This window comes from Phyllobates terribilis, unplaced genomic scaffold (assembly GCF_046119375.1).
Source record: "Phyllobates terribilis strain yellow unplaced genomic scaffold, ASM4611937v1 Scaffold_11__3_contigs__length_659146591, whole genome shotgun sequence".
Classification (NCBI taxonomy): Eukaryota; Metazoa; Chordata; class Amphibia; order Anura; family Dendrobatidae; genus Phyllobates; species Phyllobates terribilis.
The window spans coordinates 598,066,228-598,092,591 of NW_027362771.1; the positions used below are offsets into that span (position 1 = coordinate 598,066,228).

Genomic DNA, 26,364 nt, shown 5'->3' on the forward strand with positions numbered 1-26,364 from the left:
ACCGCGGCAACACTCCTCCCGGTCAGGTAAGTATGTAAGTATGGCGCCGGAGATCGCGGTATGCGTTCAGTGTCTACACATATTGCGATCTCCGGCACCATACACTCCTCTTACCTGTAACGGCTCCATGCGTTCTTCTGTCCGGAGCCAGATTGCGTGTCGCGCATGCGCAGTCTATAGAGGCTTCAGACAGAGAGACGCTTGGCCGGTTATATTATAGATCTTGTTTACATATATAACATTCCTCCTATTTTGCCCACCTGTAGTATATTTTGGAAATGTGACCCCCACTTTGATGGATTGTTTGCTGCTTTTTTATCCTTTTTTTCCTTTTTAATTACTATAATCCTGTAATATAGTCATTATGCACCATTTGTTAAACATGAACTGTCACCAGGTACATTTTTGCACTTCTCGTATTCCCATTCCTCCCCTGAGTATTTTATTTTTCAAATTTATTTAAATCCGCTATATGGTTCCGGTGATATGGGCCTCTTTGATCTTTACTAAGGGGGCTCACAGCATCCTCTGGGGCGTGTCTTTAGGCTGTGCCCCATATTTACCCTGTGAGCCACACCCCCTTGAAAAAGACCATAAAAATTAGCATGAAATAAAAATGTCCATATCTCTGGAACTGAATGGCGGATTAAAAAAAAAAACATAAAAAATTGAATATTCAGAAGACCAGTGGAAATAAAATTAAAATAAAATCTGTCCACGTTTGACCTTGTGACAGGTTTTCTAAAAGCTTTATATATGCACCAATTATTTATTTGGACATGGCAAAAGAAGTCCTTATTATTATTAATGGCCTTCAGCTCGATCTCGAGCCATGGCAACACGATGAATGAACGCTCTGTAGGAAGATTGATCTTGTGCAACCTAGATAGCTCCACCAGGGTCTTCTCCTCCGTTATCTTGATTGTATCAAGCCATCGGGTTGCTGGTCTTCCTCTTCGCCTTGTTCCTTCTATTCATCCAACCATGATGTCCTTCTCCAGTGATTGCTCTCTTCGTAAGATGGGTCCAAAGTAGGCAAGTCATAGCTTGGTGATCCTTCCTTCGAGTGACACGTCCGGCTTGAATTGTTCCAATATTGATTAGTTTGTTCTTCTTGCCATCCATGGTATTGATAACATCCTTCTCCAGCACCACATTTCGAAGGTGTCGGTTCTTCTTCTGTCTTGTTTCTTTATCGTCCATGTGTTACCACTGAAAAGACCAGACTATGTACGAGCCGCGTCTACAGTATATTCGAGACCAGCCTACTTTCATGACACTTATGTGCTCTATCCAAGTTCTAATGAGGTTATTCATCTCACGCATGAGCTTGGCCCGTATTCGTGATTTGTGAAGCCGTCCTCAATAATTGGATCTAGCACATGTGGATATGATGGATATGAGGGAATGGCTTGGACATCTTCTTTTGGGGGCACTTTCCCATTATGCATTGGACACAATGATTGACGTATTGACTTCACGAAGCTTTAGCCTCCCATTGACTTTTTACAGACTATAGCTCGGCAATGGCGTGGTTGACCCATGTGGACATCTCCTTCGCGAGTCTACTCAAGTGATCCTACTACGTCTTGTCTAATCTACCACTCTTTTCATGCCAGTATATATTGGTTCATTATATTTAAGCAGATAATCTAAGAGACTTATATGTGTTCTGTTATTTGCTTACATTTCCTTATTATTGGGCGCGCTCTCCTTATCTATATACTCACTTCCTTTATCTCTATTTCAACATCCCCATACAGTCTCATTAACCGTAATCCTTCTGATGGGGTTTTCTTTTCTCATCATCTAGTTGGGGCAGTTGATGGCGTTCCTTGAGGTAATGAGTAATCCATATCAATAATCTACTTCAAAGTCCAATCTCATCATTATGTAAGAATCTGGATAGTTGTCATTGACGTGAAAGGACCTCAATAAAAGATGATAAAGCCTGATTTTCTCCCAACTATCATGGTAAAACATTAGAGGCAAATGGAGAATCTGTCTTTAATTTGACGGCAGCCTGATGTAGGGGCAGAGACCCTGATTCCAGCAATATATCACTTAGTTTACTGGGTGCAGCAGTTGTGATACAACCACAGTTTTCTATGCTGCAGCTTTAGGAATGCTGAGACCTGTATAACCCTGCCCACACCACTGATTGGCAGAAAGTGGCCAATCAGTGGTGGAGGCGTGGTTGGACTAGGAGGCACAATACAACTAGTCCTGTAGTGATAATCTCCTGCTGATAAAACACTGATTTTATTGAAAAGCTCAGCCTATGAAGTGAGACATCACTGGAATCAGGGTCTCTGCCCCTTCACACTGCTGCTCTCAGATTACATAGCAAAAACCTGCTGACAGATGCACTTTAAGGGGGTAGCCATGTGTGCACAATCCCTTTTTGAATTATCGAGATGTCACTATGCATTTTGATGGCTCCATTTTTGGATATAATTTTTTCGGTGTGGTGGAAAATTAATTTCACCATTACTTTTGGGTTTTGCTTTTATGGGATGGTATATGTGACAAGCTAATTATTCAGTGGATCGGTACAATTGCTTTAATATCACATTTTTTTCAAGGTTTTACTAATTTTGCACAATAAAATGATATGTTTTAGGTAGGGGAATGACACTTAAATTTTTTTACATCATTTACTGCACAGGTATTATGCTAGTGTAGCAACTCACTCAGGATAATAGGTAAAGCTAAAAACTGCAACTGACCCTGCCAATTCCTGTACAGACTAGAGATCCTGACCCCGCAGTGCCTAGTGGTTCCTGCGTGAGCTGAGACATACCTAACCACATACTAGACAAGGGCGACTTGGACCTATCCTACTTGAAAGGCCATCGAGCACATCATGTTGCTCCTTAAGAACCGGAGGGCAGAGCAGAGTGCAAATTACCTGCAGAAGGGAAAGCGTGCTGAAAAAAGGAAAGATCCCAGAGTGAGTAAAATAAACCACTAAATACAAAATAAGGTGTAAAGTACATACCGTTAAATATGCCACCTACCTCCCAAAAGAAACAGAAGATAGAATAAAGAAACAGAAACGGCAAAGAGATAAACCCTAGCTGGAATTTCACTGACTGGCATTAAACAACAGCAGAATGGATTAGGTCAGCTTCAGGGCCCCCGCTCTTCTCGGATGCTGCGGAGGAAAAGCTGTCCCTTATTGCAGTTCCCGGACAGTGCACAGTTCGGGCCAGTGGCAGACAAATATGCTGGTATGAACTGTCAATCATCAGGAGCGCACCGCCCCCCCCCGGCAAGCAAGAAGCTGGGAGACAGAAGAGCAGTGTGCTCCTGAAGTGCTACCATGAAACATAACCCTTGAAATAATAATGCCATATAGATAAACTCCGAGTGAGAGACAGAGATGACTGCAATGAACAGACTGCGCTTGGGTGGTCCTGATCTTCTGCCCGTGAATGGAGTAAAAAGTAAAAAAAAATGCTGATTTATATAAAAGTCGCAACATACATTTTTGTTTATTATAAATTAATACAAAAAGTAATATATATATATATATATATATATATATATATATATATATGTATAATACATGTTATATACACATTAATAAAAACTCCTAGAATGCTTTCTGCTAAAGTAAGCAAATATTTATTGGTCAGTCAGGGTGGACTGTGGTGGAAAGGGACAGGTCCGTCATACAGCCTAGTACGCCCATTTATCCTTATCTGTACTCATGGCACAATGAGGGTATGCTCGGCACTGAATAGCTGGTGGGCTGTTGTGACAACCGGCCTTGATCATGGGGAATTATCGATGAGAGACTCTTTTTTTTTTATCTTTTTTCAGCACAGGAAATGTTGATGCATCAATCTGGACAAAGAACAGTAAAAAGATCAAATTATTATTGTGAAAATGTCATAAAAACATAGTATCATCAAATGGGATAAACATTAACATGAACCATATGTCAGTTTATGCCCTTTTCTATGCATTGTGCATGCCTGCTTATCTAGTCTCCAGCACAATACAGCACAACTGTCCTTACAACATGAATCATAGGTCAGCAAATGGACTCTTCTATTGTATTGTGTATGCCTGCTTATCTAGTCTCCAGTATAGTGCAGTACAACTGTTCTTACCACATGAACCATATGTCATCAAAATGCACTCTTCTATTGTATTGTGTATGCCTGCTTATCTAGTCTCCAGTACAGTGCAGTACAACTGTTCTTACCACATGAACCATATGTCATCAAAATGCACTCTTCTATTGTATTGTGTATGCCTGCTTATCTAGTCTCCAGTACAGTGCAGTACAACTGTTCTTACCACATGAACCATATGTCATCAAAATGCACTCTTCTATTGTTTTGTGTATGCCTGCTTATCTAGTCTCCAGTACAGTGCAGTACAACTGTTCTTACCACATGAACCATATGTCATCAAAATGCACTCTTCTATTGTATTGTGTATGCCTGCTTATCTAGTCTCCAGTACAGTGCAGTACAACTGTTCTTACCACATGAACCATATGTCATCAAAATGCACTCTTCTATTGTATTATGTATGCCGGCTTATCTAGTCTCCAGCACAATACAGTACAACTGTCCTTAAAACATAAATCATAGGTCAGCAAATGCACTCTTCTATTATATTGTGTATGCCTGCTTATCTAGTCTCCAGTACAGTGCAGTACAACTATCCTTACTACATGAACCATATGTCATCAAAATGCACTCTTCTATTGTATTATGTATGCCTGCTTATCTAGTCTCCAGCACAATACAGTACAACTGTCCTTAAAACATAAATCATAGGTCAGCAAATGCACTCTTCTATTATATTGTGTATGCCTGCTTATCTAGTCTCCAGTACAGTGCAGTACAACTATCCTTACTATATGAACCATATGTCAGCAGATGCACTCTTTTATTGTATTGTGTATGCCTGTTTATCTAGTCTCCAGCACAATACAGTACAACTGTCCTTACAACATAAATCATAGGTCAGCAAATGGACTCATCTATTGTATTGTGTATGCCTGCTTATCTAGTCTCCATTACAGTGCAGTATACCTTTCCTTACCACATGAACCATATGTCATCAAAATGCACTCTTCTATTGTATTGTGTATGCCTGCTTATCTAGTCTCCAGCACAATACAGCACAGCTGTCTTTACTACATGAACCAAATGTCAGCAGATGCACTCTTTTATTGTATTGTGTATGCCTGCTTATCTAGTCTCCAGCACAATACAGTACAACTGTCCTTACAACATAAATCATAGGTCCGCAAATGCACTCTTCTATTGTGTTATGTATGCCTGCTTATCTAGTCTCCAGCACAATACAGCACAACTGTCCTTACTACATGAACCATATGTCAGCAGATGCACTCTTTTATTGTATTATGTATGCCTGTTTATCTAGTCTCCAGCACAATACAGTACAACTGTCCTTACAACATAAATCATAGGTCAGCAAATTGACTCTTCTATTGTATTGTGTATACCTGCTTACCTAGTCTCCAGTACAGTGCAGTACAACTGTCCTTACCACATGAACCATATGTCACCAAAATGTACTCTTCTATTGTATTGTGTATGCCGGCTTATCTAGTCTCCAGCATAATACAGTACAACTGTTCTTACAACATGAACCATACGTCAGTTTATGCCCTGCTTATCTAGTCTCAAGCACAATACATCACAACTGTCCTTACAACATGAACCATATGTCAGTATTTGCCCTCTTCCATTGTATTGTGTATGCCTGCTTATCTAGTCTCCACACTATAATATAACTGTCTTTACCACATGAATCATATGTCAGCAAATGAAGTGTTCTATTGTGTTGTGACACAGACATGCTTATTCATAAACACAGGAGTCTTCTGTCCTTGCCACCATCTCTTCACTGATCATAGATGTTAGTGCAGATTCTGTAAGACACCTGCCAGGAAGAAGAGCAGTGGGCAGCCATGGGCCACTGGCAACACTGGAAAGAAAGGACACTGTGGGTAAATTTTTCCTCCCTTCTTCCAAGAGCCATATCTTTTTAATTTTTCAGTATATATAGCTGAGAGATGGCTTCTTTTTTTTGTGGGACGAGTTATAGTTTTCAATGACATCATTTATTTTACCATATGACATACTGAAATTGGGAAAAAAAATCCAACTGCATGCAAATGGTGAAAAAAATGCAACTCCGCTAATGGTTTTTGGGTTTTGTTGTTTTGGCTTTCATTGTGCGGTAAAAGTGACCTGGCGAAATAATTCTCTAGATCAGTATAATTAGGGCAAAAAGTGAAACCACCAACTAGCATACATTTTTGGCATACAATGGATATAAAAAGTCTACACACCCCTGTTAAAACCTCAAGTTGTTGTCATGTGAAAAAAAAATCATACCAAGAAGAATCATTTTAGAACTTTTTCCACCTTTAATGTTGCCCATAATCTGTATAAATCCATTGAGAAGCAAACTGAAGGCATTTTGTGGGGAGAAATAAAAATAACAAAGCTAAAATAATGTGGTTGCATAAGTGTGTACACCCTCTTATATCTGGGGATGTGATTGTGTTCAGAATTAGCCAATCACATTTTCGCTCATGTTACATTACATAGTAGTCAGTGCACGGCTGCCAATATTTACAGGGATTCTGATTAACCCCATAGAAAGTTTTGCTGTTGTAGGAGGATTTTCCTGAATTTTCTTGGTTGCATTTTACAGTAACAGCCGTAAACAGCTGACAACACAGCAAAGGGATCTCATTATTATCAAATTATTAGTCAGGATAAGGGTACAAAAGATCTACCACAGAGCACTGTAAAGTCGCCATCAAGAACAACAGTGACATTACCTATAACTGGATGTCCCTCAAATTTATGAAAGAGGCCGACAGTAACATTAAAAGAGCTGCAGGAATTTCTGGCAAGTACTGGCTGTTTACTGCATGTGACAGAAATCTCCCATATTTTCTGTATGTCTGGCCTGTGGGGTAGGTGGCAAGTCAGAAGCCTTTATTTACGATAGAAAACCTCCAAGCCTGGCTAAGTTTTGCCAAAACCTTCCTCATGTCTTCCAAAAGAAATGAGCTATGTCTGATGAGACCAAGGTGGAACTTTTTTAACCATAATTCCAAAAGGTGCAAAGCCAACACTGTGCATTACCAAAAAAAACCACCATCACCACAGTAAAACATGGTGGAGGCAGCATTATGCCTTGGGGCTATTTTTCGGCAGCTGGAACTGGAGCTTTAGTCAAGATGGGTTGAATTATGAACAGTTCCAAATATCAGTCAATTTTTTCCAATGAAAACTATAGGAATAATAAGTTGAAGATGAAGAGGACCCTAAGCGACCTCCAAATCACCAAGAGAAGAAGATCAGAGATTTGGAATGGCCGAGCCCAGACCTGAATCTAATGGAAAATCTGTGGGTGACCTGAAGAGGGCGCTGTACCCAGGAGATGCTGCAAGGAATAGTGGGCAAAGATTGCCAATTCTACACGTGATATGATGATAGTCTGACCCAAAAAGACTGAATGCTGTCAGAAACTCAAAGGGGACATCAACAAAGTATTAGTGTACGGGTGTGCAGATTTATGCAACCACATTATTTTAGTTCTTTGTTTTTCTTTTTCTGAAATTATTCTTCTTGGTATGATTTTTTTTCACGACAGGAACCTGGCATTTTAATAGGGGTGTGTAGACTTTTTATTTCCACTGTATATATGTCTTAGATGAGATTTCCCCTTTGAGTCAGTCCCATTGCAGGCCCTGGTACATTTTGGTAATGTAGCTGTGCACTGCTGCATTGAATGCACTTTACCCTCCGCCTGTTATTTTTTATGGCAAGAATGACATAATAAATGGCCTTTACAGCAGCTGTAAACTGAGATGCTCCTGCTTTATCTGTTGTACTGACATCTAGTGGCTAGTTGGTAAACTGCATTGTCTCACAATTCCTAGAGCTGCCAATAATCTCAATATTGTTAATATACTGTCAAATATTGTATTTTTGCCCCCAGATGTGGAGGTATTACTCACATTTGATTTCTTTCTTCTCCGGAATAGATTCGGCCTCCTTCTCGCTGTAACTAGATTCCTTCATCATGTCCTTATACTCATTGTCGTCCTTGTTACAAGTGCCGCAGATGACTCCAAACAAACCATTGAAAAACTGAATGGCCAATAGGATGACCTCGAAGGAGCTGGCAGCCATCAAGATGGAGAACAGGATTATGTTGAACTCCACCACATTTGGGGGTCTCACACATTTACTCCATAGATCTCTATTGTACAGATAGCTTTCATTGCTGTAGGATAAAAAAAGATAAAAATAGTATGTAAAAGCAAATGCAAAGTCCATAAATATCACAATGCAAAAAAAGGAGCATGGACCGCACCTCCAAAATATCATACATTTGATCTAATGCCTCTCGGCAAAAATATATACAACTGAACATGAGGTTCTTAGGCACCGGGTCGCTGGTGCATTGTCGCTGTGGTGGTGGTTGGCGCACGGCTCCGTTCCTGTTCAGGCAGGAAATGTTAGGACCCACTATGAGGTTTGCCGTGATATGGCAGTGGGCTTCATACAATCTGATCAGAATGTTAAACTAAGAACCTGATGTCCAGTTCTATACATTTTTGCCGAGAGGCATTAGATCAAATGTATGATTTTTTGGAGGTGTGGTCCATGCTCCTTTTTTTGCATTCCATAAATATCACACAATGAGGATTTCACATTCTCATAACACAGGAAAAAATAATTTATTTCATACTCAGTGTCGTCACCTGCTGAACAATGTCATTTATGTGTAATGTCACGGAAAATAAGAGGCGTGAAAGTTTTCAGCAGCTTCTGGGCATAGGAGTGCTTCTCCTACATCTCCTGCGTCTCTACATCTCATGCATCTCCTACGTCTCCTACTTCTCCTACATCTCCTACTTCTCCTAGATCTCCTAATTCTCCTACATCTACATCTCCTGCATATCCTACATCTACATCTTCTGCATCTCCTACATCTCCTACATCTACATCTTCTGCATCTCCTACATCTCCTACATCTACATCTTCTGCATCTCCTACATCTACATCTTCTGCATCTCCTAAATCTCCAGCATCTCCTGCATTTCCTGGATCTCCTGTATTTTCTACATCTCCTGCGTCTCTACATCTCATGCATCTCCTACGTCTCCTACTTCTCCTACATCTCCTACTTCTCCTACATCTCCTACTTCTCCTACATCTCCTGCATATCCTACATCTACATCTTCTGCATCTCCTACATCTCCTACATCTACATCTTCTGCATCTCCTACATCTCCTACATCTACATCTCCAGCATCTCCTGCATTTCCTGGATCTCCTGTATTTTCTACATCTCCTGCATCTCTTACACCTCCTGCATCCCCTTCATCTCCTTCATTTTCTGCATCTCCCATATCTTCTGCATCTCCTACCTACATCTCCTACATCTCCTGTATCTCCTACATCTCCTACATCTACTGCATCTCCTGCATTGTGGCTGCCTCCAGCTGTGAACTGGGCACTTCTCTGGGATTGTCCAGGTCACAGATCTGGGGGGAGCCAAGCAGCATTTTATTGCAGTCCAGAGTGCTGTTGTGAGCTACAATATCCCCATGTCACCACTCATAGTGTTTTGTGGGGAGCGTTGACAGGAGTGGTGAACAGTGAGTGGTCACTGAGTAGATCCGGCATAAATAAGATGGGCTGTGGCTGTGTCAAGAGCTCCGGAGATGCGGCGGTGAGTGAAGGATGGCAGTCTGGTATTGTACTACTAATCCAAGGCTACCAAGTTGTTCTCACTGCTGGAAGAAGTCAGATCTGAGCAGTGAGAACAGTGTTGCAGTGGTGACTTCTTCCAGAAGTGAAAACAGCTTGGTAAACTGGGATTAGTAATAAAATACCAGGCTGCTGAACACCGCTCACCAGCACTGTTAGCGCTGCAGTGTTCAGAGCACAGAAGTGTACTCATTATCCTGCTGTGCTCTGAACACTGGCTCAGCTCTGCTATGTCAGTGTAAGCCTCATTCAGATGTCTGTGTGCAGGGACATACGAAGGAGTCTTTACTGCTCTGTCTGCAAAGCAAATCAGAAGTCATCAGTAAAGCCTCATTCAGACGTCCCTGCATTACAGACATCTGAATGAGGCATTACACTGAATGAGCAGAGCTGTGTATCTCATCCCATCAAGTGTGACACCGTCCGCTCAGACCTGTATTTAATCCCATCATGTGTGACACACTCCGCTGAGCCCTGTATCTAATCCCATCATGTGTGATATTTTGGTATAATAGTACATTACAGTGATGTTGTGCTCACACATTCATTTTCTGGTTCCAGCTCATACTCAGCTTTAAAGACTAAGATCCATAGGAGCTAATTCCAACTCTTTTTTTTAACCTCATAGATGCTGGATGAACTCTTTATGTATCAAATGACCAAGTTCTCCAAAAAATATGACGTAGTGGTCATGGGAGATTTCAACTAACCAGACATTTGTTGGGAATCTCTCTCAAGTAAAACTAACAGGTCAAGCAAATTCTTATCCTCTCTTGCTGACAACTTTATCTTCCAAAAGGTAGGGGAGAAAACAAGGGGATCTGCTACTTTGGATCTAATCCTTATAAACAGGGAGGAAATGGTTGAGGAGGTAAAGGTGGCTGGGACCCTAGGAGGCAGCGATCATGCTATTATAGAATTTTAGATAACTAGAGGAGGAAGACATGTGAAGACTCAAACTTCAAGGTTAGATTTTAGAAAGGCAGATTTTAAGAGACTCAGAAAGAGAATAGGAGGGATCCAATGGCTGGATGTCCTTAAGGACAAAAATGTCCAGGAAGGATGGGAAATTTTTAAAAATGAGATTCTCAAAGCACAATCGTTAACAATCCTGAAAAGTAGGAAGAATGGGAAGCATTTAAGGAAACCAGGATGGATGAACACAGAACTTAAACACATGCTAAAAAGAAAGAAATGTTTATCAAATGGAAAGAGGGAGGCATATTTAAAGAAGATTATAATGCAGTCTGCAGAACCTGTAGGACACGTATCAGGTTAGCTAAAGCTGACAATGAATTAAGGCTTGCAAGAGATGTGAAAAGCAATAAAAAAGGATTTTGGGGGTATGTCAAAAGTAAAAGAAAAGTCAAAGATGCTATAGGATTTTTACAGGATGAAAATGGAGAAATGGTAAGAGAGGATGTTGAGAAGGCCGAACTTTTTAATTCCTATTTTGCATCTGTTTTCTCTCAGAAAGAAAATGTAACATCAACTGATCTTCACTGTCCTTTTAAAGGAATAGAAGAATCCAAGTTATCTGTAAACAGAAAGATTGTGAGTGAATATTTAGCTAACATAAATGAGTTCAAGTCTCCAGGTTCAGATGAATTACACCCCAGAGTACTGAAGGAGATCGTAGAAGAAATTTTAGAACCACTCTCCATAATCTTTGAAAATTCTTGGAGAACAGGAGAAGTCCCAGAAGACTGGAGAAGAGCAAATGTTGTTCCTATCTTCAAAAAGGGGAAGAAGGTGGACCCAGGGAACTATAGGCCGGTGAGCCTGACTTCTATACCAGGAAAGATCTTTGAACAAATTATTAAACAACATGTATGTAAGTACATGGATAAGAATGAAGTGATTAACCAGAGTCAGCATGGGTTTGTAACTAACAAGTCATGTCAGACTAACGTAATTTCCTTCTATGACAGAATCACTGACTGGGTGGATCAGGGAAATGCTGTAGATATAGTATATCTTGACTTCAGCAAAGCATTTGACAAAGAATCTCACACCATCCTTATTGAAAAAATGACCAAGTATGCAATGGACCAGGCAACTGTTAGGTGGATTCATAACTGGCTTAGTGATCGGACTCAAAGGGTGGTTGTAAATGGCTTCACATCCAGCTGGATGAATGTCTCAAGTGGGGTACCACAGGGCTCTGTCCTGGGACCTGTATTGTTCAACATCTTTATCAATGATTTAGATGAAGGAATTGAGGGTAAACTGATTAAATTTGCTGATGACACAAAGCTAGGAGGGATAGCTAACACTAGAGAAGAGAGAGAGAGGATTCAAAAAGACCTAAATAAACTGGAGCAGTGGGCAGCAACCAACAGAATGATTTTTAACAGGGAAAAATGCAAAGTACTACATCTGGGCAATAGAAATGAAAAAAGCATATACAGAATTGAAGGAATAGATCTAAGCAACAGTACATGTGAAAAAGACTTAGGTATACTAATAGATCATAGACTGAACATGAGTCAACAGTGTGATGCAGCAGCAAAAAAGGCAAATACAATTCTGGGATGTATTAAGAGAAGCATACAGTCTAGATCACGTGAAGTCATTATCGGTCTTTACTCCTCTTTGGCCAGACCTCATCTGGAATACTGTGTACAGTTTTGGGCACCACAGTTTAAAAAAGACATAGACAAACTGGAGCAAGTTCAGAGAAGAGCGACCAGAATGGTGAGCGGTCTGCAAACCATGTCCTATGAGGAACGGTTACAGGATTTGGAATGTTTAGCTTGTAAAAAAGAAGACTGAGAGGAGACTTAATAGCTGTCTACAAATATCTCAAGGGCTGTCACATTGAAGAAGGATCATCTTTATTCTCATTTGCACAAGGAAAGACTAGAAGCAATGGGATGAAACTAAATGGGAGGAGACACAGATTAGATATTAGAAAAAACTTTTTGACAGTTAGGGTGATTAATGAGTGGAACAGGCTGCCACGAGAGGTGGTGAGTTCTCCTTCAATGGACGTCTTCAAACAGAGGCTGGACAGACATCTGTCTGAGATGATCTAGTGAATCCTGCTTTGAGCAGGGGGTTGGACACGATGACCCAGGAGGTCCCTTCCAACTCTACCATTCTATGATTCTATGATTCTATGATTGTAGCAAGTAAGTGGTTAGAGAGTAGAAGAGTGCCCCTTTAGTGACCCTGCAGCCCTATCGCTGGGTGCCTATTAAACTGCTGGTTTATAGGCTAGAGGTTATTAAAAAATAAATATTAAAAATAATAAAGAATATAGCAAATGAATATATTTCACCCAGAGAAAATTAATTGTATATACCCCAAAATATTATTATTAAAACTACAGCTGGTCCTGCCAACAACAAGCCCTCACCCTGGTCCATCTTTGGAAAAGTAAATATTTATCAAAAAGTATTAAAATATTTAAAAAAAACAACATAATTGTTTGGTAATTTTACAAGAATATTAACCAGCGCGGTGATTGACGTAAAAATAAACTTTAAACATTTTTGGCAGAATTGTAATTTTTTTTATTTCTCCCCCTCATTAAAAGTGAATGAAACCTATATGATATATTATATGCAGTCCAAAATGGCATCAATAAAACTAAAAGTACGGTACGTCATCTGACTCCATCTGCAAACCCCATGCTGCATATCTGACCATCTTTTCCAAACTGTTTCTATCTGTCTCCCGGTATGTTCCCTGCATCCATTATCTGCTGTGTATCCCCTGATCCCTGCTAATTTTATTCTATCTGTCCTTGGTATGTTCGATCCAATCTGCATGTTCATCACTTCAATCCTTTGATCCCAATACACACTAGTCCCTATCTGTCTGTTTCCTGAATACATTTAGCCTCTGTGTCCTAATTACTCCCCCTCCACCCATGCTTTTATGAGCAGTGTTCCTGCGGCTCCTCCCCTCCTGCACACCTGACCCACCTCATGTGCTGTTCAGAGCTCCATAAATCAAGCGAGCCAAGTCTGGCACAGACGGGTCTGGCTTTTAAAGGGTTGCTTTTTAAGGGGCTAAAAATGAAATATGCCAGATATGGGCCAGAAGTGACCAGAAGGTGCGGATAACTATTTACTATTTGAACTTAGATTCTCTTTCTCATTCACACTTAACATTCATTATGCTTATGACGCGCCCCCTGGGCCATGTTGTTAGGGATACCCGGAGCCGGATCAGATGGGGGTTGTAGTCTCCGAGTGGCTGTGACCCGGTCCGTGCCCAGGGTGTCAAGCTCAGTGTGTGGCAGTCCTTACAGATGTTATTAGTGTTCTTTGTGTCGACTGCGCCACCCGTTGATTTGCGGTCAATACGGCCGCCGCTGCAGCAGGGTCCGCTGAGGCTGGTGGTGCTTGTGCAGCTCTGGTAGTATAACCCCCAACGGGAGGGGTATAGCCTCAGGGGGTCAGGTGTAGAGGATGGTGGTAGTGGTGGTGCAGTGTGGATGTTAAGAAGACTCCGAGCCGGGCTGTGCAGTTCAGGTTTTTTACTTACTGCTGTTCTTGTGGTCACTCTGGCCTTAAGTGACCGCCCGAGCCGTGCTGCGTCCACCAGGTCTTGGACTCGGCCAACCCCCAGGTGATTCTGGAGCGTGGTCCTGAGCTCCCTTTCTGACTTGTCCTTCTCTCTGGCCTTCCCCACCAGGGATCCACCTAAGTCCGGCTCCCTCGGGCCTCTTGTTGGTAAACCCTTGTCTCTGGGTTCCCTGACCCTATTCTTGGTTTGCCTTCCGGGTGGATTTAGTGGGTGGTCGTGGCAGATCCTGCCCACGACCTCCGGTCTCTGGCTAAGGTGTGCTGTAGCCTCCACCAGCTTGGGATCCGGTACCCTTGTGCCAACTCTTCACCCTCTGATCTAATTTTGGGTTCTTGGAGTTCCCTCTTCTCCCCCTCTGGGTCCTTCTTTCTCCTCTCTCTCTCTCTTGGCCTTGGAGCTGGCTGAGCTGCTCTGCTTCTCTGACTCAACTCTGACAGACTGACCCTGATCTAAGATGGTTCCCACCTTATATACTCCCTCTGTGTGTGAGCTCAGGTGACCAGCACCCAATGAGCTCCTAGCTTTACCCAGGCTGCTCCCCCTATCTGCCCCTACACTACTGGGATGTTCCACCCCCCTCCCACTCCAGCCAGGAACAGACACTGTCGTACCTGCACATTTCTCTAGTGGGAGTACCATCGGTCTGTCCCTCGGAAATGGGATGTGTGTAGTGCATGCAGCTAACTGAGCTCAGTTCCACACTCCATCCTTACCCGGGAGTGGAATATCACACCTCTGGGTTGAGGTGCAATACCCCTGTAGCAGCCGAATCCTCAGGGTGCTACATTCCCCCCTGGTAAACCACAGCACGTCCTCGGGCTGTAAGATAACAAAACATCAAAACATACAATTTTTTTTTTCCATAAACATCAACATATAAAACATCATATATATTATCAGCTATCAAACTTTTCATATAAAACTTTTCATAAATAACATTCTTGTTCCTCCGGCCACGGTGCAAATTGTGACCGGGTAAGTGCCACAGTCTCTTTTGGAAGAAAACAGTTTCCTATAAAACCGGTAGGGGGCGCTTTAGGAAGCGCAACTATATACAAGGGAAATATGGCCGCTCTCAGTCCTCGGCCAGGTATTAGGGAGGAATGACCGCTCTCAGTCCTCGGTCAGTGGGAATAGGGATACACGGGATTCAGTTCAATTGGCTGGTCCCAACGGGGACTATATTTTAACTAGAACAGTTCTTATACCCTGACGGGTAGCTATGTACAGTCTCTCTCTACCGTACTTCAACGACGGCGTCCTCCTGCTCCTTCTTTAGATTCTTCAGACCCGTCCGGGTCCTCTTGCTCCTCCTCACACCGCAGCTCCTCCTCCGTCAGGCGATGCACATGGAGGGCGTAGGGTCCTTTGGCACACTTGTGCCGGGTGAAGGTGACCTCGTCCCCTACGTACAGGTCACGACCTCTGTGTCCCTCCGGCAGATGGCTTTCTACGTCTCTGCGGGTTACAAAGACGTCGCCGGGGGTCTGATGGTCTCTAATAAAGCCCCATCCGTGCTGCATATTGAATTTTATCACAGTCCCGGTGGCACGGGGACCATGAGCTGCACGGGGTTTCCTCCTGGTCCGGCTCTTCTGCTCCGCGCTCCTTATCTGCATTTGCTGTTCCCGGACCCGCCTCTCTCTCCGCTCCCTCTCGAAGACCTCGAGCTGCTGCCGGCAGCACTCTGCACGCTCCGCTGCGGCCGCCCGAGTCTCCTGAGTGAACCCCATGAGGTCTTCTCCGGTGGGGTCCCACTCGAACTGGATCTCCTCCAGTGGGGGCGAGGTCCTCCTTACGGGCTTCGGAGCCGGAATCAGGGGCTCGCACATGGGCCTTGCTCTCTGGAGTTCCAGCTGAATATACTCCTGGGGCCATACAAAGGGCTGCCCATCCGGGCACGTATGCTGGGCGAACAGGTCTTCACCCAGGTGCGGCACTCTAGATGTTGAGGGCGCGTTGATGGTAGCTGCGCCCGGGTCGACCAGGCCTTGCGACCAGGCTTGGGGCACCCTAAAGGCAAAGGGCACCGTAAGAACGGCGGCGCCCTGGGTTACTCGGCCCTGCGACCAGGCCGGTGGCTCCGCGGAGGTAGGGGGCGCTGTTGGTATTGCGGCGCCCGGAGGTACTAGGCCTTGCGACCAGGCCGATGGTATTTCCTGCTTTGCCGCGCTCAGGGTCGAGACGCGTGACGTCACAGGGGTCGCGGCCACGGTTACTGCTTGAGGCCTAGTCTGCGGCGGTGACGATGCAGCGACGGGCACGGCAGGGGGAACTTCGGGCTCTGCGACGGGGAGCTGGGGCAGGCGCGCGGTTTCCCGGCTCGGGGTAGAGACGTCCCCTTTACCTGCCTCCGTCCGTTCAGCTCCCTTCTCGGCGCCGTCTCCTGCCTTCATTCCTCCTGCGCCATCCTCAGAGGCGATCTGTCTCCTCGTCTCGGGCGGCGTGCTCCGCTGACGGGTTCCGGTCTGCTGGGCCATCTCTCGGCTCCACTCCGCCAACGTCTCCCGCTGCACCCGGGCCATCCTCCGTGCGAGGCCCTCCAGCGCGGTCTGTGCACACTCCCGGTCTCGGGGGAGCTGTGCCAGGATCTCCACTAAGCCTAGTGGGGTTGTTGCTTGCAGCAGGCTCCTGACCACTGGGTCGGTGCTGCCTGTCTCTCCCTCCATCTCCGGGTACGCTCTCTCTGGACTCTCCTCCAGACGTCTTGTCTCCGGGTGCGCTCTCTCCAGACTCCTCCAGGCTGCACCCATCTTCGTTCTCTTGTTCTGTCTCCGCCCACATTGAGGGTGGTCCCGGGGCAACTTAGTGATTGTCAGTTCCAGGGGCAGTTCTCTCACGCTGATGGACACTTCCAGCATCACAGTCTCTGTTGGTGGGCGCGGTTTCCGCTTTTGGCGCCATTCTTCGACCTGGCCCACGATGGGAGGTGGCCTTTTGCCACCCTCTGGCACGCCCATAATGGCGTCTGCTCCCCCAAGGCGGGAAATCCTTGGAAATGGCGGGAATCGTCTCCCAGTGGCGGGAAACTCCATGGATGGCGGGAAAAAGCTGCAAATGGCGGACAACCGGCGAGAAACGACCTGTGATGGGGTCCGTTGGCGGGGACCCTCCGGAACCAGCGGGAGACTTCTTTTTGAGGTAACTGTGAACTTTTCTTCAGGCACGCAGTACCCGGTTGTTGCGGGCACGTTATCCTGCCGACTACGCCAAAGTTGACGCGCCCCCTGGGCCATGTTGTTAGGGATACCCGGAGCCGGATCAGATGGGGGTTGTAGTCTCCGAGTGGCTGTGACCCGGTCCGTGCCCAGGGTGTCAAGCTCAGTGTGTGGCAGTCCTTACAGATGTTATTAGTGTTCTTTGTGTCGACTACGCCACCCGTTGATTTGCGGTCAATACGGCCGCCGCTGCAGCAGGGTCCGCTGAGGCTGGTGGTGCTTGTGCAGCTCTGGTAGTATAACCCCCAACGGGAGGGGTATAGCCTCAGGGGGTCAGGTGTAGAGGATGGTGGTAGTGGTGGTGCAGTGTGGATGTTAAGAAGACTCCGAGCCGGGCTGTGCAGTTCAGGTTTTTTACTTACTGCTGTTCTTGTGGTCACTCTGGCCTTAAGTGACCGCCCGAGCCGTGCTGCGTCCACCAGGTCTTGGACTCGGCCAACCCCCAGGTGATTCTGGAGCGTGGTCCTGAGCTCCCTTTCTGACTTGTCCTTCTCTCTGGCCTTCCCCACCAGGGATCCACCTAAGTCCGGCTCCCTCGGGCCTCTTGTTGGTAAACCCTTGTCTCTGGGTTCCCTGACCCTATTCTTGGTTTGCCTTCCGGGTGGATTTAGTGGGTGGTCGTGGCAGATCCTGCCCACGACCTCCGGTCTCTGGCTAAGGTGTGCTGTAGCCTCCACCAGCTTGGGATCCGGTACCCTTGTGCCAACTCTTCACCCTCTGATCTAATTTTGGGTTCTTGGAGTTCCCTCTTCTCCCCCTCTGGGTCCTTCTTTCTCCTCTCTCTCTCTCTTGGCCTTGGAGCTGGCTGAGCTGCTCTGCTTCTCTGACTCAACTCTGACAGACTGACCCTGATCTAAGATGGTTCCCACCTTATATACTCCCTCTATGTGTGAGCTCAGGTGACCAGCACCCAATGAGCTCCTAGCTTTACCCAGGCTGCTCCCGCTATCTGCCCCTACACTACTGGGATGTTCCACCCCCCTCCCACTCCAGCCAGGAACAGACACTGTCGTACCTGCACATTTCTCTAGTGGGAGTACCATCGGTCTGTCCCTCGGAAATGGGATGTGTGTAGTGCATGCAGCTAACTGAGCTCAGTTCCACACTCCATCCTTACCCGGGAGTGGAATATCACACCTCTGGGTTGAGGTGCAATACCCCTGTAGCAGCCGAATCCTCAGGGTGCTACACTTACATATGCCCTTACTGTTTTTGCTCCACTAATCCTCACTCTCCTTCACTATCCCCAAACCCCAGCAACCTCTAACCAAATCATCATCTCTCCTTCCCTCTTACCTCTCCACCTGACCTCATCTACAGACCTGCTCCTCAACCTCAGATCTATCCTACCAAAACATAACACAAGACGGACACTCTCCTTCTCCCACCTGCCCTCCCTCTCTCTGCTTCTCCTCACTGCTGGCGACATATCTCCAAATCCTGGACCCCCACAGCGTGCACCTTCCACCAATTCCCCCACCTATCGCATCAAGCCAACTGCAAACTACCACCACCTCTCTTACGCAAAACCGGTCACCCTGACGCCCAACCCCCTGCTCCCTCTCTCTGGAGCACTCTGGAATGCAACAAGCTCCATTTTGTCCATGATCTCTTTACCTCTCATCATCTCTCCTTCCTGGGCATCACAGAGACATGGCTGACACCCTCTGACACCCTCCCCTGCTGCGCTGTGTTATGGTGGCTTGCACTTCACCCACACTCCTCACCCTGGTAACAGACATGGTGGAGGATTGGGACTTCTCCTCTCTAACAACTGCATCTTTAGCCCTACTCCTCCTCTTCCCTCCCTTATTCTCCCTTCTTTTGAAGTCCACTCTGTCCGCATTTACTCTCCCTCCAATCTCCAAGTGGCTGTCATATACCGACCTCCAAGTTCGGTCACTGCTTTTATTGACCATTTCTCCACCTGGCTTCTTTATTTTCTCTCTGCCGACATTCCCACAATCATCATGGGTGATTTCAACATCCCCACTGACACTCGCAAGTTAGCAGCGTCCAAACTCCTGTCGCTTACTTCATCCTTTGGACTTACTCAGTGGTCCACCTCAGCCACCCACACAGACGGACACACACTAGACCTCATCTTCACCCGACTCTGCTCCCTATCTAACCTCACAACCTCCCACCTACCCCTATCTGGCCACCATCTACTCACCTTCTCATCCCTGTCCTCCTCACCTGTCACCCATGTCCAGCAACTGGCACACCCCCACAGAAACCTTGCGCATCTAGACACCTATACACTCTGACTCTATTCTACCACTGACATCCATATCTTCACTTCATGACACAGACAGTCCCACTGCTTTCTACAATGCCACTCTCACATCAGCTATTGACTTGGTCTCCCCTCTTATGCATGGCACATCGTGATGAGTCAACAGACAACCCTGGCACAACGACCTCACTAAACAGCTTCGACAAGGGTCCAGGGTTGCGGAGCGGCGTTGGAAGAAAACACATACTAAAGATGACCTCACTGCATGCAACACTCGCATTCAAATCAGCACTCACCTCTGCTAAACAGGCCTACTTCACAACCCTCATATCTTCCCTATCCTACAACGCCAAACAGCTATTCAACACTTTTAACTCCTCCGCCCTCCACTGCCCCCTCCGACCTCCATCATCTCTGCTGAAGAGTTTGCCACACACTTTAAAAACAAGATTGACCAAACACGGCAAATCTTTACTGTCCGACCACGACAACCCCTTTGTTTTCCACACCATTGCCCTACCCCCATAACCTCCCTTCCCAACATCACGGAAAGAGACCTTATTTGTCTCCTCTCCAAATCACACCTCACCACATGTGCACTCGACCCCATTCCATCCCACCTCCTCCCCAACCTCACCTCCACACTCATCCCATCCCTAACCCATCTCTTCAACCTATCACTATCTTCTGGTACCTTCCCCGCTGCCTTCAAACATGCCACAATCACGCCCATCCTCAAAAAGCCATCCCTCGACCCAACCGTCATGTCCAGCTATCTCCCCATATCGCTGCTCCCCTTTGCCTCCAAACTCCTTGAGCAACATGCTCAGGCTGAACTTTCCTCCCACTTCTCATCTAACTCCCTCTTCGACAACCGACAATCTGGCTTCCGCCCCCACCATTCCACCGAAACTGCCCTTACCAAAATCACCAATGACTTACTTACAACCAAAGCTAACAGACAATTCTCTGTACTCCTTCTTCTTGACCTGTCCTCTGCTTTCGATACAGTTGACCACTGCCTTCTACTACAGATCCTCTCTTCCTTTGGCGTCAAAGACCTTGCACTATCTTGGATCTCCTCATACCTTTCAAATCGCACATTGAGCGTCTCCCACTCCCACACTACCACCTCACCCCGCTCCCTCTCTGTTGGAGTCCCTCAAGGCTCTGTCCTAGGACCCCTACTCTTCTCAATCTATACCCTTGGCCTGGGACAGCTCATAAAATTCCATGGCTTCCAGTACCATCTGTACTCTGATGACACCCAGATCTACCTCTCTGGCCCAGATGTCACCTCTCTGCTGTCCAGAATCCCAGCATGTCTAGCAGCCATATCCTCCTTCTTCTCCTCTCGCTACCTCAAGCTCAATGTGGACAAAACTGAACTCATTATCTTTCCCCCATCTCTCATATCTTTCCCACCTGATCTTTCTATCACAATAAATGATATCACTCTTTCCCCTGTACCAACAATCTGCTGCCTCGGAGTAACCCTTGACTCTGCCCTGTCCTTCAAACACTACACCCAAGCTCTTGCCACCTCTTGTCGTCTCCAGCTCAAAAATATTTCCAGAATCCGTCCTTTCCTCAACCCTCAATCTACTAAACTGCTTGTGCATGCCCTCATCATCTCCCGCCTCGACTACTGCAACATCCTCCTCTGTGGCCTACCTGCTAACAGTTTCGCCCCCCTCCAGTCCATCCTCAACTGTGCTGCGCGACTGGTCAATCTCTCGCCTTGCTACTCCTCTGCTCTCCCCTCTGCAAATCCCTTCACTGGCTCCCATTCCCCCAGCGTATCCAGTTCAAACTACTAACATTGACCTACAAAGCCATCCATAACCTCTCCCCTCCGTACATCTCTGAACTAATCTCCCGATATATTCCCTCACATAACCTCCTGTCCTCCCAAGACCTCCTTCTCTCCTCCACACTTATTCATTCCTCACGCAATCGCCTCCGATTATCTGCTACACTTGGATCCTTCAGACGGAACCTGAAAACCCGTCTCTTCAAACAAGTTTACAGCCTGCCATGATCTTGCTTGCTGCCACCTCAACAACACCAGAGCTACCGCAACCCCCCAACCTACTGTCTCCTTCCCCATCATCCTGTAGAATGTAAGGTCAGGGTCAGGGTCCTCTTCCCTCCGTACCGTTCTATCATTGTTAGTTTGTTTACTGTAAGTGATGTCTGTATTTTGTATGTAACCCCTTCTTATGTACAGCGCCATGGAGTCAATGGCGCTATATAAATAAATAATAATAATAAAATAATAATAATAATAAAAGTACCCCTCCCCACCCACCCTCTCGTATGGCTAAATAAATACATGAAAAATTATTGGTTGCAAAGTACAAAAAAAAAGAAAAAAAAAAAAAAGATGATAATGAAAAAGATAAATAAATGTCTGCAGTCTAAAGTGTTAAACCAAACAATATTTTAGAGTATATGCACATGGAAATTTTTGATAAGTTTTTTTTTTAGAACTGTTCCGCTGAAAAAAAAATGCCTGAAAAATTATTTTAAAAATGCTTAAAATACTATTTCTGTTCATTTCTATTGTTAAATCACTTTGTTTTTTATATGTTCAGTTTTTTAAGCACTTTTTTTCTGCTTTGGGTCTTGAAAAACGACTGGTGGGAGAGAACAAAGTGCATTTCGCGTGTTTGAAGGTTTCCTGATTGAATCCACCCCAAATTTGGCATTGTTCAAACAAAGACTGCAATAAATTTGCTTTGCAAAAAAACTCTCTTCGGGCTATGTACACACTGAATTTTTTTTGCTGAGTTTTTGTAGCTTAAACTTATAGGAAACAGAAACATTTTTAGGAGTTTTAAGTATTTAAAGAGAATTTGCAGAGTTTCCGCTCCAAAAAGTCAGCAAAAAGACTCTGTGCGCACAAGCATTCCTCAACTCCAGTCCTCAAGACCCACAGACAGATCACGTTTTCAAGATTTTCTTAGCATTGCACAAGTGATAGAATAGTCACCTGAAAACATGATCTGTTGGTGACTCTTGAGGACTGAAATTGGGGAATGCTGCCACAAGACTAGGTGCACAAAGAGATTTTGGAGCGGATACTGAGCAGAAACTCCAAATCTTCCTCCAAATCTAAAAACTACTCATAGACTTTGAGTTTCTTGTCAGTGGCTATATGCACATGGCATCTTTTTCCAGAGTTTTTTTGAGCAAAACTTCTAATTTTTTTAGGAGTTTTGCAATTTTTTTAGGAAGATTTGTAGAGTTTCCACTCAGTTTCTGCTCCAAAAATCTCTCAAAAAACTGTGTACATGTAACCTATGGCCCGGAATCCTCCTGAAAAAGCACCGCAAAACCGCCTCAAAAAATCGACACAAAGCACAGCAATATTCCATTTTTTGTTACTTCTTCTGAGTTTGGAAATGGCTTAATAGAAATATAGGGTAAAGACGCTGGTGGTGGCTGTAGTGTAAACGGGTGAAAAAATGGCGGCGGAACCACTTCAAGAAAAATCCACTGGCTTTTTCCTGAAGTGTCTAACTTCAGTGGTTCCACTGTCGGATTAAAACCTTGTGTGTACATAGCCATGTACTGCTCCAAAAACTCAGCACTGGACTGATGACCGATCACTTCTTTTATAGTGGCGGAAGCTAGAAGAATGGACCGGTCACTTTTATAGTGGCGGAAGCCAGAAGAATGGACTGATCAACTTCTTTTATAGTGGCGGAAGCCAGAAGAATGGACTGATCACTTCTTTTATAGTGGTGGAAGCCAGAAGAATGGACTGATCACTTCTTTTATAGTGGCAGAAGCCAGAAGAATGGACTGATCACTTCTTTTATAGTGGTGGAAGCCAGAAGAATGGACTGATCACTTCTTTTATAGTGGCGGAAGCCAGAAGAATGGACTGATCACTTCTTTTATAGTGGCGGAAGCCAGAAGAATGGACTGATCACTTCTTTTATAGTGGCAGAAGCCAGAAGAATGGACTGATCACTTCTTTTGTAGTGGTGGAAGCCAGAAGAATGGACTGATCAACTTCTTTTATAGTGGCGGAAGCCAGAAGAATGGACTGATCACTTCTTTTATAGTGGCAGAAGCCAGAAGAATGGACTGATCACTTCTTTTATAGTGGTGGAAGCCAGAAGAATGGACTGATCACTTCTTTTATAGTGGCAGAAGCCAGAAGAATGGACTGATCACTTCTTTTATAGTGGTGGAAGCCAGAAGAATGGACTGATCACTTCTATTATAGTGGCGGAAGCCAGAAGAATGGACTGATCACTTCTTTTATAGTGGCGGAAGCCAGAAGAATGGACTGATCACTTCTTTTATAGTGGCAGAAGCCAGAAGAATGGACTGATCACTTCTTTTGTAGTGGTGGAAGCCAGAAGAATGGACTGATCAACTTCTTTTATAGTGGCGGAAGCCAGAAGAATGGACCGATCAATCACTTCTTTTACAGTGGCGGATGCCAGAAGAATGGACCGATCACTTCTTTTATAGTGGCGGATGCCAAAAGAATGGACCGATCACTTCTTTTATATTGGCGGAAGCCAGAAGAATGGACCGATCACTTCTTTTATAGTGGCGGATGCCAGAAGAATGGACCGATCACATGTATTATAGTAGCGGAAGCCAGAAGAATGGACCCGATCACTTCTTTTAGCCACTTTGCGACTTTCGAAGGCTAAAGTGACAAAATACAGAGCGAGTGGACAGCAAGTTGTTTTCACACTGCTTTGCATATATTTATTCTTTTTTTTTAAAAAAAATGTAGGCAGATTTTAGGCAGAATCCACCTGAAAAAGATGCTATGTGCAAACAACCTTTGGGTGTGCTCAAACTGAGTTCTTTTTGCTGAGTTTTTGGTGCAGAAGCTCTATGATGAGTTCAAAAACCATCAGTTTTGATCTGAGATTTGAAGAGTTTCTGCTCAGGAAACTCAGTAAAACAAACAGTGTGAACACACCCTAGAACAGAAAAAGAGGAATTTCAAGAGTAAATCGATGTAACTTGGTACAGAATGACAAAACAATGACTTCTTACTTGTCAAATGGACGCCCCCAAATTAGGGAGTCATCCCTAGTGGTAGAAGGGGTGGTGGCATTAATCTGGTCCAAGTCATAATAAGCACAGACGGGCCCTCGGGTTAGTCCTACGATCGACATTACAAGGCAGAACAGTGATCCTGTGAGTCCGATAGCAGCGAACAGGATGGAGAGAAGCATCTGGGGATAGAGATACAGGGGTGATGAGAAAACCTCCCAGGTGGGTGAGTGGGGGTGTTATTCTCAGCTTAGAGACCCAATGTCCTTATTCAATTCTTTGCAAATGTGACAAAGTAAGAATTATACAATTTTTTACAAATTTCTACGTGCACTATGTTGCATGTTTTTGCATAGGATGGGTTAATGGCTACTAATATTATTCCTTGCAATATCTATAGTGGTCTAAAGTGGTTAAGGTGTCAATATTTCTAATAGTCTATGGTGGTAAAGGGGTTAACAAGCATATTTACAGCACTGTAGGGCAAGCAGGGGTTATCCTGATATGCTCTTTTCTGACCGGGACAGTAAAGGGTTAAAGAATAAATATAATTTTATATATATATATTCTGTCTAGCTGTACATGTGTATAGTGGTGTTTTACACAAAGCTCCAAATCTCCTGCTGCACTTCATGCAGATTATAAAGTTCTGGCAGCCACCACTAGAGGGAGCTTAATGCAGACAGAATCATACTCTGAGTTAATACTATAAATCCATTGTAAGGAGCTCCCTCTTGTGGTGGCTGCAGGATAAATTACATTAATTATCTCTAGAGATGGCGGCAGGGACTTCCTATACAGTAAAAGTTCTCACCCCACATCTGTTACCGCAGCAGCCTTTCCTTCCGGTTGCCTGGATCTGAACAGCAGGAAGGATGACCTTATGTTAGAGAAAATAATAAAAAGTATTACATACTGAAGTCGGTTTCTTACTGGTTTGCAGTAAACCCGTTTTTGAGAAGATATCAGGCAGTTATGGGTTTCCGAAAATATTTAAAAAATCCCCTAAATGTGGCTTATATATTGCTCATAAGGTCAAGAATAGACCATCACCACCACCACCACCACCCATGACCATCATGTCCTTGGAGGTGATGCCAGTAGAACATCCAAAAAACGAAACATTCTGATAATTTCTCATGAGGGACACTGGACGTCTTCCACTCTGGGGACAGCAGGATGCTATTCCCAAATGCTACAAAACATTTCCAAAAGTTGTATACATTCTCACCATTATTCCGCCTCCCACGATGCCCAACAGAGTGGACACCTCGGTGGTCAGTTTGAGCCCTGCGTTCTCTGCGGCCTCCAAGCTCCATCCCGGGAAGTAAAGGATAATATTGGACACAATGCAAATGATAGCGAAGGGGTACAGGGTGCCCCCAATAACCTTGGCGCACTTGCCGGTACACATGATCCCAGCTGTGGCAGTGCGAGTGACAACAGGTGTAGGGTGGTGAAGCTTTTATGTCTCGGCCCGGCCTCTGAAATTGCAGTCACGAGTTGAGTCCCAGCTTCGGAGATTGCAGTCACCTGGGTG

The 26,364-nt window shown here is 44.8% G+C and overlaps 1 protein-coding gene across 1 annotated transcript; it reads right to left on the reverse strand.

The window, feature by feature from the left end:
• Nucleotides 1-3,607: 3,607 nt before the first annotated feature.
• Nucleotides 3,608-26,364, reverse strand: LOC141167093 (transmembrane 4 L6 family member 5-like). Its single transcript, XM_073654440.1, has 5 exons — nucleotides 26,056-26,364; nucleotides 25,639-25,704; nucleotides 24,825-25,006; nucleotides 8,033-8,301; nucleotides 3,608-3,852 (listed from the first exon to the last, which is right to left on the reverse strand). Exons 1-5 carry the CDS (start codon nucleotides 26,236-26,238, stop codon nucleotides 3,848-3,850), a joined length of 705 nt encoding a protein of 234 aa, XP_073510541.1. The 5' UTR covers nucleotides 26,239-26,364; the 3' UTR covers nucleotides 3,608-3,847.